The sequence below is a fragment of the Rhinopithecus roxellana genome, chromosome 2 (assembly GCF_007565055.1).
Source record: "Rhinopithecus roxellana isolate Shanxi Qingling chromosome 2, ASM756505v1, whole genome shotgun sequence".
NCBI classification, from domain to species: Eukaryota; Metazoa; Chordata; class Mammalia; order Primates; family Cercopithecidae; genus Rhinopithecus; species Rhinopithecus roxellana.
Window position 1 is genome coordinate 145,950,182 of NC_044550.1, and position 16,420 is coordinate 145,966,601.

Genomic DNA, 16,420 nt, shown 5'->3' on the forward strand with positions numbered 1-16,420 from the left:
CCAGATGCTAGGCTTAGTGATCTCAAGACAAAACGTGTCTAAGGGAACACGTCAGAAGAAAGAAGCAAGGAACATACAAAGTTCCCAGAGAACTCTACCTTCCAAGAAAGGGTGGTCTATTGCCAGATCACTGAGAGTGGAACTCAAATCATGGGGCCATCTTAGGACATGTTTTTCTCTCTTGGAAACTTGGCTGGAAAACTTACTGGAGGGTAGTCATGGGGAGAAGTGTCATCCAGCCCAGGGCCAGAAAGAATAGGGTGGAGGTGTGGTCCAAACCATTAAAATCTAAGAGTGGAGTATCTTTAACATCACATCCAGAGAGGAGAAAGATGCCCTCAGTTCTCCTCCAAAACAAAAAGAATCTGTGTTGTATGCTGGGTTGGTTGTACCTGCCAAGGTCTGAGGCTGGGCCTTAAGGAATCTGAATTCTATGAATATATATGTTTCCATGCTTTTACATTTTGAAGAACCATACAGAGGTTTTTCAAAAGCCATCTTTTTGTTTGTTTTTGCCTAGTGTTTTAAAAAGCATTCCTATCTTTTCTCTGCCTGAATTAACAGAAAAAAAGTATTTGATCAGGTCAGTTTGGTGCCACTGGCAATAGTTTCAGCTGAAACAGATAGGAGTGAAAATTGAGACTGGAGATTTAGATTCAGCTATAACTACCATTGTCAAGTATGAGATAAGACTCTACAAATTCTTGTAGTAACTGACTCTCATGTTTAACAATCCTTGCTGCCTTTCATCTAACCTAGATCCTCTCTCTAGACTAGGTACTGCGTTGCCTTGCACATAATATATTTCAGGAGGACAGAGAGGCAGGGCAAAGCTTGATTATCTTATTTTGGATTCTCAGGCTTCACACAGAGCCTGGCTTGTGGTAGGGGCTCTCTAAAAAAGCCTTGAGTTGCAATACACTGAATAACAATTTTAATAGCTACATAAGTTTTTAATAGAAAGTCTTGAGTTGAAATATATGATTTCCTTTTAATCATGCTTTATTGCCGAATTATACTTACCTTCTGTAGCAAACTGCTCTAAATGTTTTAGGGTAATTTCTTTGTATTTTGATGTCTCTGCCAGTCGATCATAAATTACAGTGTCCTGGAAAACAAACAGAGGGTAAAATGACTTCATTAAGCATTCTGAGTTTAATAAAGTTGATGTTGGTAACAACAGTAGAAGGAAATCAGTGTAACAACCACCAATCTCTTTTAGCATTCATTTTAAAGAACAAGATATTTTTGTCTAATAATACTATTTCCCTAGTGACATTAAGTAATAAGTCTCTAGTCTTGCATCTTCATCTTTCCTTTCTGAATAAAATTGTAGTTATTCCCATGTTCATATCTCATATTCTACACTTCACTTACCTTCCACATGCTGCAAGATCTACCCCAACCTAGAAGGTTTTCCAGAACACCTTCATAGGTGTTCATAGGTGCTGCAAGGAAGAACAGTCCAGAACTCAAGTAAGTTTGGGAAACACTGGACTGAGCAAAGCAACAGAGCTTGTCTTGCTGTAACAATCCTTGGGGACTTTAAAATGCCAGTGTGCACAGTGGATCTTGAAGGGGCTACATGATATGTGCCCCAAACTCGTTGAACCACAGAACTTTTCAGGGTTTAGAGCATGTTTATGAGACCAGTGCTCACAGAAGAACAAACTTTAAGAAATACAGGACTAAATCCACTGAAAGGGCCAGTGGGTATTGTCGGGAGAACCTTGGACAAATCTCGAAATGCCTTAAATAGCCATATATTTCTGATTGCATCACTTTAGCTTTAAGACTCAATTTACTTAATCTGTAAAATTTGGTTACCGGATTATGTTTCAAGTTCTTTTCAGCTTTAACTTCATGTACCACTTATGCTTCTCTAGTTTTTGCTGTTTTATAAATTGCCTATTATTCCTTTAGTTATTATGCAGCTTTGGTTTAGTGCTTTAAGAATTTTCGTATTCAACCTTCATGGTTTTATTAGACCAGGAAAAAATAAATCATTTATCTGCAATTACTCTCTCAGTGGTATTACCCATTTTGGGGTCTCCAGTCTCAGGGCTATTTGGAAGCAGACTAATGGAGTATGATTTAGAACCCTTGAGAGAAACAGAACTTAGTGACCTCAGAACAGATGGAGTATTCCAAGCTGCAATTATGAATTTCTTTTCATTTTTTCAGTGATGGAATGGGAAAGGCGGTAAAGCACAAGGAAATGATAGCTTCCCCTCATGGCTCCTTTCTGAGAATGAGAAGAATAATTTATAAATTCTTCTTTTAAGAATTTTAAAATAATATTTTCAATGATGTTAATACAGTCCACTCGAAAACTAATATTTGAAAACATTAAAATCATGAAAACAAAAGTGATAAGTAATATAGTTAAAAGGATTAAATTATGTAGTGTATCCAAACGTTCTAGTGGAAGAAGTTGACGTTTAGAATGGGAAAAAATAATTTTATACGTTCTTTATAGTGTTGAGAAAAAGCAGAAGAAAGACGTGGCCTTCTGCATTAAATGTATAGTACGTTTCTAAAACGACAATCGCAATCGGCTGGCCATGCCTACACTTGAAAAATGAATAAACATTGTGATGGTTAATACTGAGTGTCATCTTGATTGGACTGAAGGATGTGGTGTGTCTGTGAGGGTGTTACCAAAGGAAATTAACATTTGAGTCAGTGGGCTCGGGAAAGCAGACCCACCCTTAATCTGGGTGGGCACAATCTAGTCACCTGCCAGCGAATATAAAGCAGGCAGAAAAACATGAAATGGCAAGACTGGCCTAGCCTCCCAGCCTACATCTCTCTCCTGTGCTGGATGTTTCCTGCCCTGGAACATCGGACTCCAAGTTCTTCAGTTTTGGAACTCGGACAGGCTCTCCTTGCTCCTCAGCCTGCAGGTCCCACGGCCTATTGTGGGACCTTGTGATTGTGTGAGTTAATGCTTAATAAACTCCCCTTTATATATATGCATTTATTCTATTAGTTCTGTACCTCTAGAGAAGCCTAATACAGATTTTGGTACCAAGAGTGGTTCTAGAGGAACAGAATATTAAGATGGAGTTCTTTCATTGGTTTCGGGGTTTCTGGCTGCTTAATATGATTAGAACCCAAAATGCTAAGGACTCTTACTTCTAGTAGTATGCAGAACACTGATAGTCTTTGGTGTAAACTGTTTGGAGAGTTATGTAAAATAAAGGCATTTGACATTCCTGATTCTTCGTTCATGAGAGGCAATGAGTTTAGTGACTCTATACATAATACCTTTGGCCATGTGTGGAGAACCAAGGAACATAATGAAGCTGGTTGGTTGCTCCTAATTTCAGTGGACAAAGTAATGAAAGAAAATGATGAACTCAGGGATTCTATCTCCTGGCTTCAGAAGCAGATACTGAGTCTCAAATCTGCTAAGATTGCCCTGAGTGAGAGTCTTACCTCCTGCAGTGAAAGAACTGAAGTTGTGGAAAAATAGACACAAGCTGTTATTATGCGAGTGGCTGACCTGCAACGAAAGATGCATGAACAGCCTCTACAGGTGTCTACTGTTAAAGTGAGGGCATTGATTGGAAAAGAATGGGATCCTGCAGGGACATGTGAGAGGACCCTGATGAAGCTGCGGACACTGAATTTGTAAACTCTGATGAACCTTTTTTTGCCAGAAGTAACAGCTTCCCCATCCCCAGGAGTGGCAACATCCCCTCTCTGAACTATGCTGCCATCAGCCTTTCCACCTCTGTCTGAGGAGATAAACCCTGTGCTGCCTGCGGTAACAATGATGTCCTCCCCTGAGGCAGTTGCCAGGCAAGATGATGTTGATTCTCTTCAGGAGCCACCCCCAACACCCCTGTTTGCTTCTAGACTATAACTAGACTAAAGTCCCAGCGGGCCCCTGGAGGTGAGGATGAGAGTGTGACTCATGAGTAGATGCGCTACACTAAAAAAGAATTGCCTGAGTTTTCCAATTTATATAAGCAGAAAACTTCTAGGTCAAATGGATAAAAGACTAATTTGAATTACAAAAACCGAGAATCACAGCCTCTCAATCAATTTCCAAACTTGAGCCAGTTTACAGACCCAGAACCCCCTGAATGAAGGGGAGGCTGGGTACCCTTGAAAAAGGACCCCACTGTAGTACTGACAATTTATGCTGTTAATCTTTCTCCCATCCTTCCCCAAAGAGACCTCCGGCCTTTTACCAGAGTAACTGTGCATTGGGGAAAGGGAAATGATCAGACATTTTGGGGACTACTGGACACTGGCTCTGAGCTGATAATGATTCCAGGGGACCCAAAATGTCACTGTGGTCCTCCAGTTAAAAGTAGGGGCTTACGGAGGTCAGGTAATTAATGAAGTTTTAGCTCAGCTCTGACTTAGAGTGAGTCCAGTGGGTCTCCAGGCTTATCCTGTGGTCATTTCCCTGGTGCCAGAATTCATAATTGGCATAGACATACTTGGCAGCTAGCAGAATCCCCACACTGGCTCCCTGACTGGTAGAGTGAATGCTATTATGGTGGGAAAGGCCAAATGGAAGCCATTAGAGCTGCCTCTACCTAGAAAAATGGTAAATCAAAAATGGTATCATATCCCTGGAGGGACTGCAGAGATTAGTGCCACCATCAAGGACTTGAAAGACGAATGGGTGGTGATTCCCACCACCCCCATTCAACTCTCCCATTTGGCCTGTGCAGAAGACAGATGGATCTTTGGGGAATGATCCGTGGATTACCATGAGCTTAACCAAGTGGTGACTTCAACTGCAGCTGCTGTACCAGATGTGGTTTCATTGCTCGAGCAAATTAACACATCTCCTTGCACCTGGTATGCAGCCACTGACTTGGCAAATTCCTTTTTCTTCACTCCTGCCCATAAGGCCCACCAAGCAATTTGCCTTCAATATACCTTTACTGTTCTAACTCAGGAGTATATCAACCCTCTGGTTTTGTGTCATGATCTTATTCAGAAAGCCCTTGATTGCTTTTCATTTCTGCAAGATATCACACTGGTCCATCACACTGATGACATACTGATTGCATCCAGTGAGCAGGATGTAGCAAACACACTGGACTTACTGGTGAGACATTTGCATGCCAGAGGATGGGAAATAAACCTGACTAAAATTAAGGGACCCTCTACCTCAGTAAAATTTCTAGGGGTCCAATGGTGTGGGGATTGTTGAGATATTCCTTCTAAGGTGAAGGATAAGTTGTTGCATTTGGCCCCTCCTACAATGAAAGGCACAGTGCCTACTCGGCTTATTTGGATTTTAGAGGCATCACAGTCCTTATTTGGGTGTGTTACTTTGGCCCATTTATCAAGTGACCCAAAAGGCTGCCAGTTTTGAGTGGGGTCCAGAACAGGAGACAGGTCCTCTATGAGCTGCTCTGCCACTTGGCCCATATGATCCAGCAGATCCAATGGTGTTTGAGGTGTCAGTGGCAGATAAGGATGCTGTTTGGAGCCTTTGGTAGGCCCCCATAGGTGAATCACAGCGGAGGTATCTCGGATTTTGGAGCAAGGCCCTGCCATAATCTGCAGGTAACTACTCTCCTTTTGAAAGACAGCTCTTGGGTCTTGTTACTGGGCTTTGGTGGAAACTGAACATTTGACCATGGGTCATCAAGTCATGGTGCGATCTGAACTGCCTATCATGAACTGGGTGCTTTCTGACCCATCTAGCCATGAAGTGGGCCGTGCACAGCAGCATTGCATCATCAAATTGAAGTGGTATATATGTGATGCGGCTTGATCAGGTCCTGAATGCACAAGTTACGTGAGGAAGTGGCTCAAATGTCCATGGTCTCCACTCCTCCCACTCTGTCTTCTCTCCCCCAGCCTGCAGCAATGGCCTCAGGGGGAGTTTCCCCTATGATCAGTTGACAGAGGAAGAGAAGACTAGGGCCTGGTTCACAGACGGTTCTGTACAATATGCAGGCACTACCCAAAATTGGACAGCTGCAGCATGACAGTCCCTTTCTAGAACATCCCTGAAGGACAGCGGTGAAGGGAAATCTTCCCAGTGGGCAGCACTTCAAGCAGTGCACCTGGTTGTGCACTTTGCATGGAAGGAAAAATGACCAGATGTGCGATTATATACTGATTCATGGGCTGTAGCCAATGGTTTGGCTGGATGGTCAGGGATGTGGAAGAAGCATGACTGGAAAATTGGTTACAAAGAAATCTGGGGAAGAAGTACGCAGATGGACCTCTCTGAGTGGTCAAAAGCTGTGAAAGACATTTGTATCCCATGTGAGTGCTCACCACCAGTAGGTGACCTCAGCAGAGGAAGATTTTAAGAATCAAGTGAATAGGATGAACTGTTCTGTGGACACCACTCGGCCTCTTTCCCCAGCCACCCCTGTCATCACCCAGTGGGCCCATGAACAAAGTGGCCATGGTGGCAGGGGTGGAGGTTATGCATGGGCTCAGCAACATGAACTTCTACTCACCAAGGCTGACCTAACTACGGCCACTGCTGAGCCCAATTTGCCAGCCGCAGAGACCAACACTGAGCCCTTGATATGGCATCATTCTTTGGGGTGATCAGCCAGCCACCTGGTGGTAGATTGTTGCATCATGGAAAGGGCAGAGGTTTGTCTTCACTGGAATAGACATTTACTCTTGATATGGGTTGTTGCATCATGGAAAGGGCAGAGGTTTGTCCTCACTGGAATAGACATTTACTCTTGATATGGGTTTGCCTATCCTGCAAGCAGTGCTTCTGCCAAGACTACCATCTGTGGACTCACGGTCTTCCACAAAGTACTGTCTCTGACCAAGGCACTCACCTTATAGCTAAAGAAGTGTGGCAGTGGGCTCATGCATCCACCGTCACAGTATTCCACACAGCACTGCCTCTGACCAAGGCACTCACTTTACAGCTACAGAAGTGTGGCAGTGGGCTCATGCTCATGGAACTCACTGGTCTTACCATGTTTCCATCATCCTGAAGTAGCTGGACTGATAGAATGGTGGAATGGCCTTTTGAGTCACAATTACAATGCCAACTAGGTGACAACATTTTGCAGGGCTGGAGCAAAGTTCTCCAGAAGGCCGTGTATGCTCTGAATCAGCATCCAATATATGGTACTGTTTCTCCCATAGTCAGGAGTCAGGGGTCCAAGAATCAAGGGGTGGAAGTGGTACCACTCACCATCACCCCTAGTGATCCACTAGCTACATATTTGCTTCCTTTTCCTGCGACACTATGTTCTGCTGGCCCAGAGGTCTTAGTTCCAGAGGGAGAAACACTGTTATCAGGAGACACAACAATGATTCAATTAAACTGGAAGTTAAGATTACCACCTGGACACTTTGGGCTCCTCCTACCTTTAAGTCAACAGGCTGAGAAGGGAGTTACAGTGTTGGCTGGGGTGACTGACCCAGACTACCAAGATGAAATCAGTCTACTGCTCCATAACAGAAGTAGGGAAGAGTATGCATGGAATACAGGAGATTCATTAGGGTGTCTCTTAGTATTGCCGCACCCTGTGATTAATGGGATCAATGGGAAACTACAACAGCCCAATGCAGGCAGGACTACAAATGGTCCAGATCCTTTAGGAATGAAGGTTTATGTCACTCCACCAGGAAAAAACCCACAACTTGCTGAGGTGTTTGCTGAAGGCAAAGGGAATACAGAATGGGTAGCAGAAGAAGGCAGTCATCAATACCAGTTATGACTACATGACCAGCTGCAGAAACAAGGACTGTAACTGTCATGAGTATTTCCTCACCAATTCCCCAGCTAACATCGTACTGAATGGGGAAAAGCTGAAAGCTTTCCTCGAAGAACTGGAACAAGATAAGGAAGCCCTCTTTCATCACAGCTATTCAAAACAGTACTGGAAGTCGAGGCCAGAGTAATCAGCAAGAGGAAGAAATAAAGGGAATACAAATTGGAAAAGAGGAAGTCAAATTGTTCCTCTTTGCTGATGATCTTATATCTGCAAAAACCTGAAGACTCTACCAAAAAACTTAGATTTTGATAAACAATTCAGTAAAGTTGCAGGATACCAAATCAATGTACAAAAATCAGTAGCACTTCTCTATACCAATAATATCTAGATGAGAAAGAAAGAAGCCAATCCCATTTACAACAGTCATAAAACACCTGGGCCAGGTGCGGTGGCTCAGACCTGTAATCTTAGCACTCTGGGAGGCTGAGGTGGGCATTCAAGACCTGCCTGAGCAACAAGGTAAAACCCCACCTCTACAAAAAATACAAAAAAGTTAGTCAGGTGTAGTCATGCATGCTTGTAGTCCCAGTTACTCGGGAGTATGAGGTGGGAGGATCATATGAACACAGGAAGTCAAGGCTGCAGTGAGCCATGATCCTATCACTGCACTCCAGTCTGGGCAGCAGAGTGAGACCTTGTCTCAAAAAAATACACACACACACACACACACACACACACAAATACATAGGAATAAATTTAACCAAGGAGGTGAAAGATCTCTACAAGAAAAACAAAACACTGGTATAAGAAATTGAAGGCCAGGTGTGATGACTCACGCCTATAATCCCAGCACATTGGGAGGCCGAGGCGGGCTGATCACCTGAGGTCGGAAGTTCAAGACCAGCCTGGCCAACATGGTGAGACCCTGTCTCTACAAAAAATACAAAATATTAGCTGGGCATGATGGCAGGTGACTGTAATCCTAGCTACTCAGGAGGCTGAGGCAGAAGAATCACTTGAACTCAGAAGGTGAAGGTGAAGGTTGTCGTGAGCTGAGATCACGCCACTGCACTCCAGACTGGGCGACAAACTCCATCTCAAAAAAAAAAAAAAAAAAAAAGAAAAGAAAAGAAATTGAAGGTGACACACACAAAAATGGAAAACATCCCATGCCCCACTGGACTGGAATAATATCACTAAAATGAGCATATTGCCCAAAGCAATCTATAGATTCAATGCAATCCCTATCAAAATACCAAGGCTGAAAACAGCAGATAGGAAGCAGGACTAACTTGCAACTCCCACTCAGATGGCTGAAGCAGCGTGGAGACTCATATTGTGAACTGTCAGGCCTCTGAGCCCAAGCTAAGCCATCATACCCCCTGTGACCTGCACGTATACATCCTGATGGCCTGAAGCAACTGAAGATTCACAAAAGAAGTGAAAATAGCCTTAACTGATGACATTCTACCATTGTGATTTATTCCTGCCCCACCCTAACTGAGATACATTCTGCCCCACCCTTAAGAAGGTACTTCCTAATATTCTCCCCCGCCCTTAAGAATGTACTTTGTACACCTATCCCAAACCTATAAGAACTAATGATAATCCCACCACCCGCTGCTGACTCCTTTTTTGGACTCAGCCCGCCTGCATCCAGGTGAAATAAATAGCCTTGTTGCTCACACAAAGCCTGTTTGGTGCACTCTCTTCACACATATGCCTGTGACATTTGGTGCCAAAGATCCGGGACATGAGGACTCCTTTGGGAGACCGGTCCCCTGTCCTTGCTCTCACTCCATGAGGAGATCCTCCTATGACCTTGGGTCCACAGACCAACCAGCCCAAGGAACATCTCACCAATTTCAAATCACGTAAGCGGTCTTTTCGCTCTTCTCCCGTCTCTCTCGCTACCCTTCAATCTCCCTGTCCTTCCAATTCCAGTTCTTTTTCCTCTCTAGCAGAGACAAAGAAGACACATTTTATCCATGGACCCAAAACTCTGGTGCCGGTCACGGACTCGGGAAGACAGCCTTCCCTTGGTGTTTAATCACTGTGGGGACACCTGCCTGATTTTTCACCCACATTACATTGGTGTCTGATCACTGCAGGGATGTCTGCCTTGGTCATTCACCCACATTCCCTTGGTGGCAAGTCAACTGTGGGGATGCCTGCTTTGGCTGCTCCCCACCTGCCTTCTCTGTGTCTCTACCTTTCTCTTTAAGCTTACCTCCTTCACTATGGGCAACCTTCCACCCTCCATTCCCCCTTCTTGTTCCTTAGGCTGTGTTCTCAATAACTTAAAGCCTTATCAACTCACACCTGACCTAAAACTTAACTGCCTAATTTTCTTCTGCAATACTGCTTGGCCCCAATACAAACTTGACAGTAGTTCCAATAGGCCAGAGAATGGCACTTTTGATTTGTCTATCCTACAAGATCTAGATAATTTTTGTCAAAAAGTGGGCAACTGGTCTGAGGTACCTGACGTCCAGGCATTCTGCTACACATTGGTCCCTCCCTAGTCTCTCCTCCCAATGCGACTCATCCCAAATCTTTCTTCTTTCTCTCCTGTCTGTTCCTTCAGTCTCCACCCCAAGCTCTGAGTCCTTTGAATCCTTCTTTTCTACGGACTCATCTGACCTCTCCCCTTCTCCCTAGCCTGCTCCTTGCCAGGCCGAGCCAGGTCCCAATTCTTCATCAGCCTCTGCTCCCCTACCCTATAATCTTTCTATCACCTCCCCTCCTCACACCCGGTCTGGCTTACAGTTTCATTCTGTGACTAGCCCTCCCCAACCTGCCCAACAATTTCCTCTTAAAGAGGTGACAGGAGCTAAAGGCATAGTCAAGGTTGATGCTCCTTTTTTCTTTATCTCACCTCTCCCAAATCAGTTAGCATTTAGGCTCTTTTTAATCAAATATAAAAACCCAGCCCAGTTCATGGCACATTTGGCAACAACCCTTAGATGCTTTACCACCCTAGACCCAGAGGGGCCAGAAGGCCACCTTATTCTTAATATGCATTTTATCACACAGTCAGCTCCTGACATTAGAAAAAAGCTTCAAAAATTGGAATCCAGTCCTCAAACTCCACAATAGGAATTAATCAACCTCACCTTCAAGGTGTACAATAGAGAGGAGGTAGCCAGACAGCAACGTACTTCTGAGTTACAGCTACTTGCCTCTGCTGTAAGACAACCCACAACTATGTCTCCAGCATACAAAAACTTCAGAACATCCAAGCCAGGGCTCCTTCAAAACATCCTCATGCACCTTGCTGCAAATGCCAAAAGCCTGGCCACTGGGTCTCAGAATGCCCGCAGCCTGGGATTCCTCCTAAGCCGTGCCCTGTCTGTGCGGGCCCCCACTGGAGGCTGGACTGTCTGACTCACATTGCCGCCGCTCCTAAAGCCCCTGGAGCCCAAACCCAACGTTCCTTGGCTGACTCCTTCCCAGATCTCCTTGGCTTAGCAGTTGAAGACTGATGCTGCCTGATCGCTTTGGAAGCCTCCTGGACCATCACGGACGCTGAGCTTTGGGTAACTCTTAAAGTGGAGGGTAAGTCCATCCCCTGTTTAAGTGATACGAGGGCTACCCACTCCACATTACCTTCAAGGGCTTGTTTCTCTTGCCCCCATAACTGTTGTGGGTATTGACGACCAAGCTTCAAAACCCCTTAAAACTCCCCCACTCTGGTGCCAACTAGGACAACATTCTTTTATGCACTCTTTTTTTAGTTATTCCCACCTGCCCAGTTCCCTTATTAGGCTGAGACATTTTAACCAAATTATCGGCTTCCCTGATTATTCGTGGACTACAGCCACATCTCATTGCCACCCTTCTTCCCAACCCAAAGCCTCCCTCGCATCTTCCTCTTGTATCCCCCCACCTTAACCCACAAGTATGGTACACCTTCACTTCCTCCCTGGCAATCGATCACATGCCCATTACTATCCCATTAAAACCTAATCACCCTTGTTCTGCTCAATGCCAGTATCCCATTCCACAACAGCTTTAAGGGGATTAAAGCCTGTTATCACTTGCCTGCTACAGCATAGGCTTCTAAAACCTATAAACTCTCCTCACAATTCTCCCACTTTATTCAAAAACCGGACAAGTCTTACAGGTTAGTTCAGGATCTGTGCCTTATCAACCAAATTGTTTTGCCTATCCACCCTGTGGTGCCCAACCCATACACTCTTTTGTTCTCAATACCTTCCTCCACCACACACTATTCCATTCTTGATCTTAAAGATGCGTTTTTCACTGTTCCCCTACACCCCTCATCCCAGCCTCTCTTTGTTTTTACCTGGACTGACCCTGACACCCATCAGTCCCAGCAGCTTACCTGAACTGTACTGCCGCAAGGCTTCAGAGACAGCCCTCATTACTTCAGCCAAGCTCTTTCGTAAGATTTACTTTATTTCCTCCCCTCCGCTTCTCACCTTATTCAATATATTGATGACCTTCTGCTTTGTAGCTCCTCCTCTGAATCTTCTCAACAAGACACCCTCCTGCTCCTTCAACATTTATTCTCCAAGGGATATTGGGTATCCCCTTCCAAAGCTCAAATTTCTTCTCCATCCATTACCTACTTCAGCATAATTTTTCACAAAAACACATGTGCTCTCCCTGCCAATCATGTCTGACTGAACTCTCAAACTCCAACCCCTTCTACAAAACAACAACTCCTTTCCTTTCATGGTTGGATACCTGGTTTTGCCATCCTAACAAAAGCATTATATAAACTCACAAAAGGAAACCTAGGACCCCATAGATCATAAATCCTTTCCCCACTCCACTTTCCGTTCCTTGAAGGCAGCTTTAGAGACTGCTCCCACACTAGCTCTCCCTGACTCATCCCAACCCTTTTCATTACACACAGCTGAAGTGCAGGGCTGTGCAGCTGGAATTGTTACACAAGGACCAGGACTGTGCCCTGTAGCCTTTTTGTCCAAACAACTTGACCTTACTGTTTTAGGCTGGCCATTATGTCTCCATGTGGCGGCCACCACTGCCCTAATACTTTTAGAAGCCCTCAAAATCACAAACTATGCTCAAATCACTCTCTACAGTTCTCATAACTTCCAAAATCTATTTTCTTCCTTACACCTGACATGTATACCTTCTGCTCCCCTGTTCCTTTAGCTGTACTCACTCTTTGTTGAGTTTCCCACAGTTACCATTGTTCCTGGCCCAGACTTCAATCTGGCCTCCCACATTATTCCAGACACCACACCTGACGCCCATGACTGTTCTCTCTCTGATCCACCCGACATTCATGCCATTTCCCCATATTTCCTTCTTTCATGTTCCTCACCCTGATCACACTTGGTTTATTGATGGCAGTTCCACCAGGCCTAATTTCCACTCAACAGCAAAGGCAGGCTATGCTACAGTATCTTCCACATCTATCACTGAGGCTGCTGGTCTGCTCCCCCCCTATTATCTCTCAGCAAGCCAAACTCATTGCCTTAACTCTGGCCCTCACTCTTGTAAAGGGAATACACATCAATATTTACACTGCATCTAAATATGCCTTCCATATCCTGCACCACCATGCTGTTATATGGGCAGAAAGAAATTTCCTCACTATGTAAGGGTCCTCCATCATTAACACCTCTTTAACAAAAACTCTTCTTGAAGCCGCTTTACTTCCAAAGGACGCTGGAGTCATTCACTGCAAGGGCCATCAAAAGGCATCAGATCCCATCGCTGAGGGCACTTATGCTGATAAGGTAGCTAAAGAAGCAGCTAGCGTTCCAACTTCTGTCCCTTGTGGCCAGTTTTTCTCCTTCTCATTGGTCACTCCTATTTACTCTCCCACTGAAGTTTCCACCTATCAATCCCTGTCCACTCAAGGCATATGGTTCTTAGACCAAAAAAAGAAAAAAAAAAAAAAAATCTTCCAGCCTCACAGGCCCATTCTATTCTGTCATCATTTCATAACCTCTTCCATGTAGGTTACAAGCTGTTAGTCCACCTCTTAAAACCTCTCATTTCCTTTCCATTGTGAAACTCGATCCCCAATCCACCACTCTTGACTCCCTCTTGGAGTGGACAGATGATCTTTGCTAGGGTACACTCCAATACTTTCACCCTGATGAAGTTCTATTCTTTACTTTTATATTCACTCTTATTCTCGTTCCCGTTCTTAAGCCTCCCTATACCTCTCCCCAGCTATCTCCACCACACTATCTCACTCACTCACTCTCTCCAGCCGTTTCTAATCTTTCTTTAACAAACAATTGCTGGCTTTGCATTTCTCTTTCCTCCAAAATCGCTGAGGTCTCAATTTACTCACTGCTGAAAAGGAGGAATCTGTATATTTTTAAATGAAGAATGCTGTTTTTACCTAAATCAATATGGCCTGGTATATGACAACATAAAAAACTCAAGGATAGAGCCCAAAATCTCGCCAACCAAGCAAATAATTATGTTGAACCCCCTTGGACACTAATTGGATGTCCTGGGTACTCTCAATTCTTACTCCTTTAATACGTATTTTTCTCCTTCTTTTATTTGGACCTTGTGTCTCTCCTTCTTTCATTTGGACCTTCTGTCTTCTGTTTAGTTTCTCAATTCATACAAAACTGCATCCAGGTCATCACCAATAATTCCAAACGACAAATGCTCCTTCTAACAACCCCACAATATCACCCCTTACGTCAAAATCTTTCTTCAGTTTAATCTCTCCCATTGTAGGTTCCCATGCTGCTCCTAATCCCACTTGAAGCAGCCCTGAGAAACATCACCTATTATCTCTCCATATCACCCCCAAAAATTTTCGCCGCCCCAACACTTCACCACTATTTTGTTTTGTTTTTCTTATTAATATAAGAAGACAGGAATGTCAGGCCTCTGAGCCCAAGCTAAGCCATCATATCCCCTGTGATCTGCACGTGTACATCCCGATGGCCTGAAGCAACTGAAGATCCACAAAAGAAGTGAAAATAGCCTTCACTGATGACATCCCACCATTGTGATTTGTTCCTGCCCCACCCTAACTGATACGATATACTCTCCCCCGCCCTTAAGAAGGTACTTTGTAATATTCTCCCCCACCCTTAAGAATGTACTTTGTATGCCTATCCCAAACCTATAACAACTAATGATAATCCCACCACCCTTTGCTGACTCCTTTTTTGGACTCAGCCCACCTGCACCCAGGTGAAATAAACAGTCTGTTGCTCATACAAAGCCTGTTTGGTGGACTCTCTTCACACGGACGTGCGTGACATGAACTTTTGCTCCAAGAACTACCACATGAACATACCAGGAAAGCTGAGAGAATCCACACTTTTTGAAGGAGGTAGACTGCCACTGTGGGTTTCATGGGACAGCTGAGGAACTGTGAGTCACAGTTTGCTTTCTCAGCTAGGAAGCTTGTAGCTGGGGCAAGTTCTCAGCCTTGCTCACCGGCTGCTTGGAAATAAACTTGGTGCTATTGGGGGTGCACAGTGGGAGTGAGACCAGCCTTTTGGGCTGTAGGCTGCATGGGTGCTGGGTCAAGGCCTATGGCTGCCAGCTTTCCCTCACTTCCCTGGTGATGTGTGTGATGCAGCAGAGGCAGCCATATTCCCCCTGGGAACATTACTCCATTGGCCTAGGAACCGCACCCCCATCCCCCACAGCAGCCTCAGCAAGTCCCACCCAAGGAGAGTCTCAGCTCAGACATGCCTGACTCTGCCCCTGCCTGATAGTTTTTGTTTACCCACACTGATAGCTGAAGACAAAGGACATCTCTTGAGAGCTCTATCGCTTCACCTACTGCCTGACCCTAGGGCAAGCTTGCATCCTCCCTATACTACTGCAGTTGATGAGTTCTTGAAAGTGCCACCTCCTGGCTAGAGGCCAACCAAAACAAAACCAGTTCACTTAACAAAAATACAACCAAGGACCCTCTCCGAGTCCACTTCACTCCCCTGCTACCTCCACCAAAGCAGGTGCTGGTATCCACAGCTGAGAGACCTGAAAATGGATCATATCACAGGACTCTGTGCAGACACTTCCCAGGACCAGTCCAGAGCCTGATATCTCTGCTGGGTGGCTAGATAAAGAAGAGAAATAACAATCACTGCAGTTTGGCTCTCAGTAAGCCCCATCCCTAGAGGAAGGGGGAGAACACCAAACCAAGGGAGTACTCCATGGGCTGAAAGAATCTAAACATTTGCCCTTGAGCCCCAGCTCTTCCCTCTGCCATAGTCTATCCAAATGAGAAGGAAACAGAAAAACATTTCTGGTAACATGACAAAACAAGGTTTTTTAATACCCCAAAAGATCATGCTAAGTCACCACAATGGATCCAATTCAAGACGAAATCCCTGAATTGCCAAAACAGAATTCAGAAGGTCAATTATTAAGCTAATCAATGAGGCACCAGAGAAAGGTGAAGTCTAACTTAAATAAATCCAAAATATGATATAGGATATGAATGGAAAAATCTCCAGTGAAACAGATGGCATAAATAAAAAACAATAACAACTTCTGGAAATGAAGGCCACACTTAGAGAAATGGAAAGTCTCAACAACAGATTTGAACAAGTAGAAGAAAGAACTTCAGCGCTCAAAGACGAGGCTTTTAAATTACCCCAATCTGACAAAGATGAAGAAAAAAGAATTAAAAAAAAAATGAACAAAGCCTCCAAGAAGTTTGGGATTGTGTTAAACGACCAAACCTAAGAATAACTGGTGTTTCTAAGGAAGAGAAATCTAAAAGTTTGGAAAACATATTTGAA

The 16,420-nt window shown here is 44.4% G+C and overlaps 1 protein-coding gene across 4 annotated transcripts in view; it reads right to left on the bottom strand.

Annotated features, from left to right (window-relative positions):
• ATP8A1 (ATPase phospholipid transporting 8A1) overlaps positions 1-16,420 on the bottom strand; it is a 267,599-nt gene that overhangs the window by 119,207 nt on the left and 131,972 nt on the right. For all 4 annotated transcript variants that reach the window (XM_030921962.1, XM_010363768.2, XM_030921978.1 and 1 more), the window contains one exon: positions 1,024-1,108. In XM_030921962.1, coding sequence (XP_030777822.1) covers positions 1,024-1,108 — 85 coding nt within the window. The remainder of the gene's footprint in view (positions 1-1,023; positions 1,109-16,420) is intronic.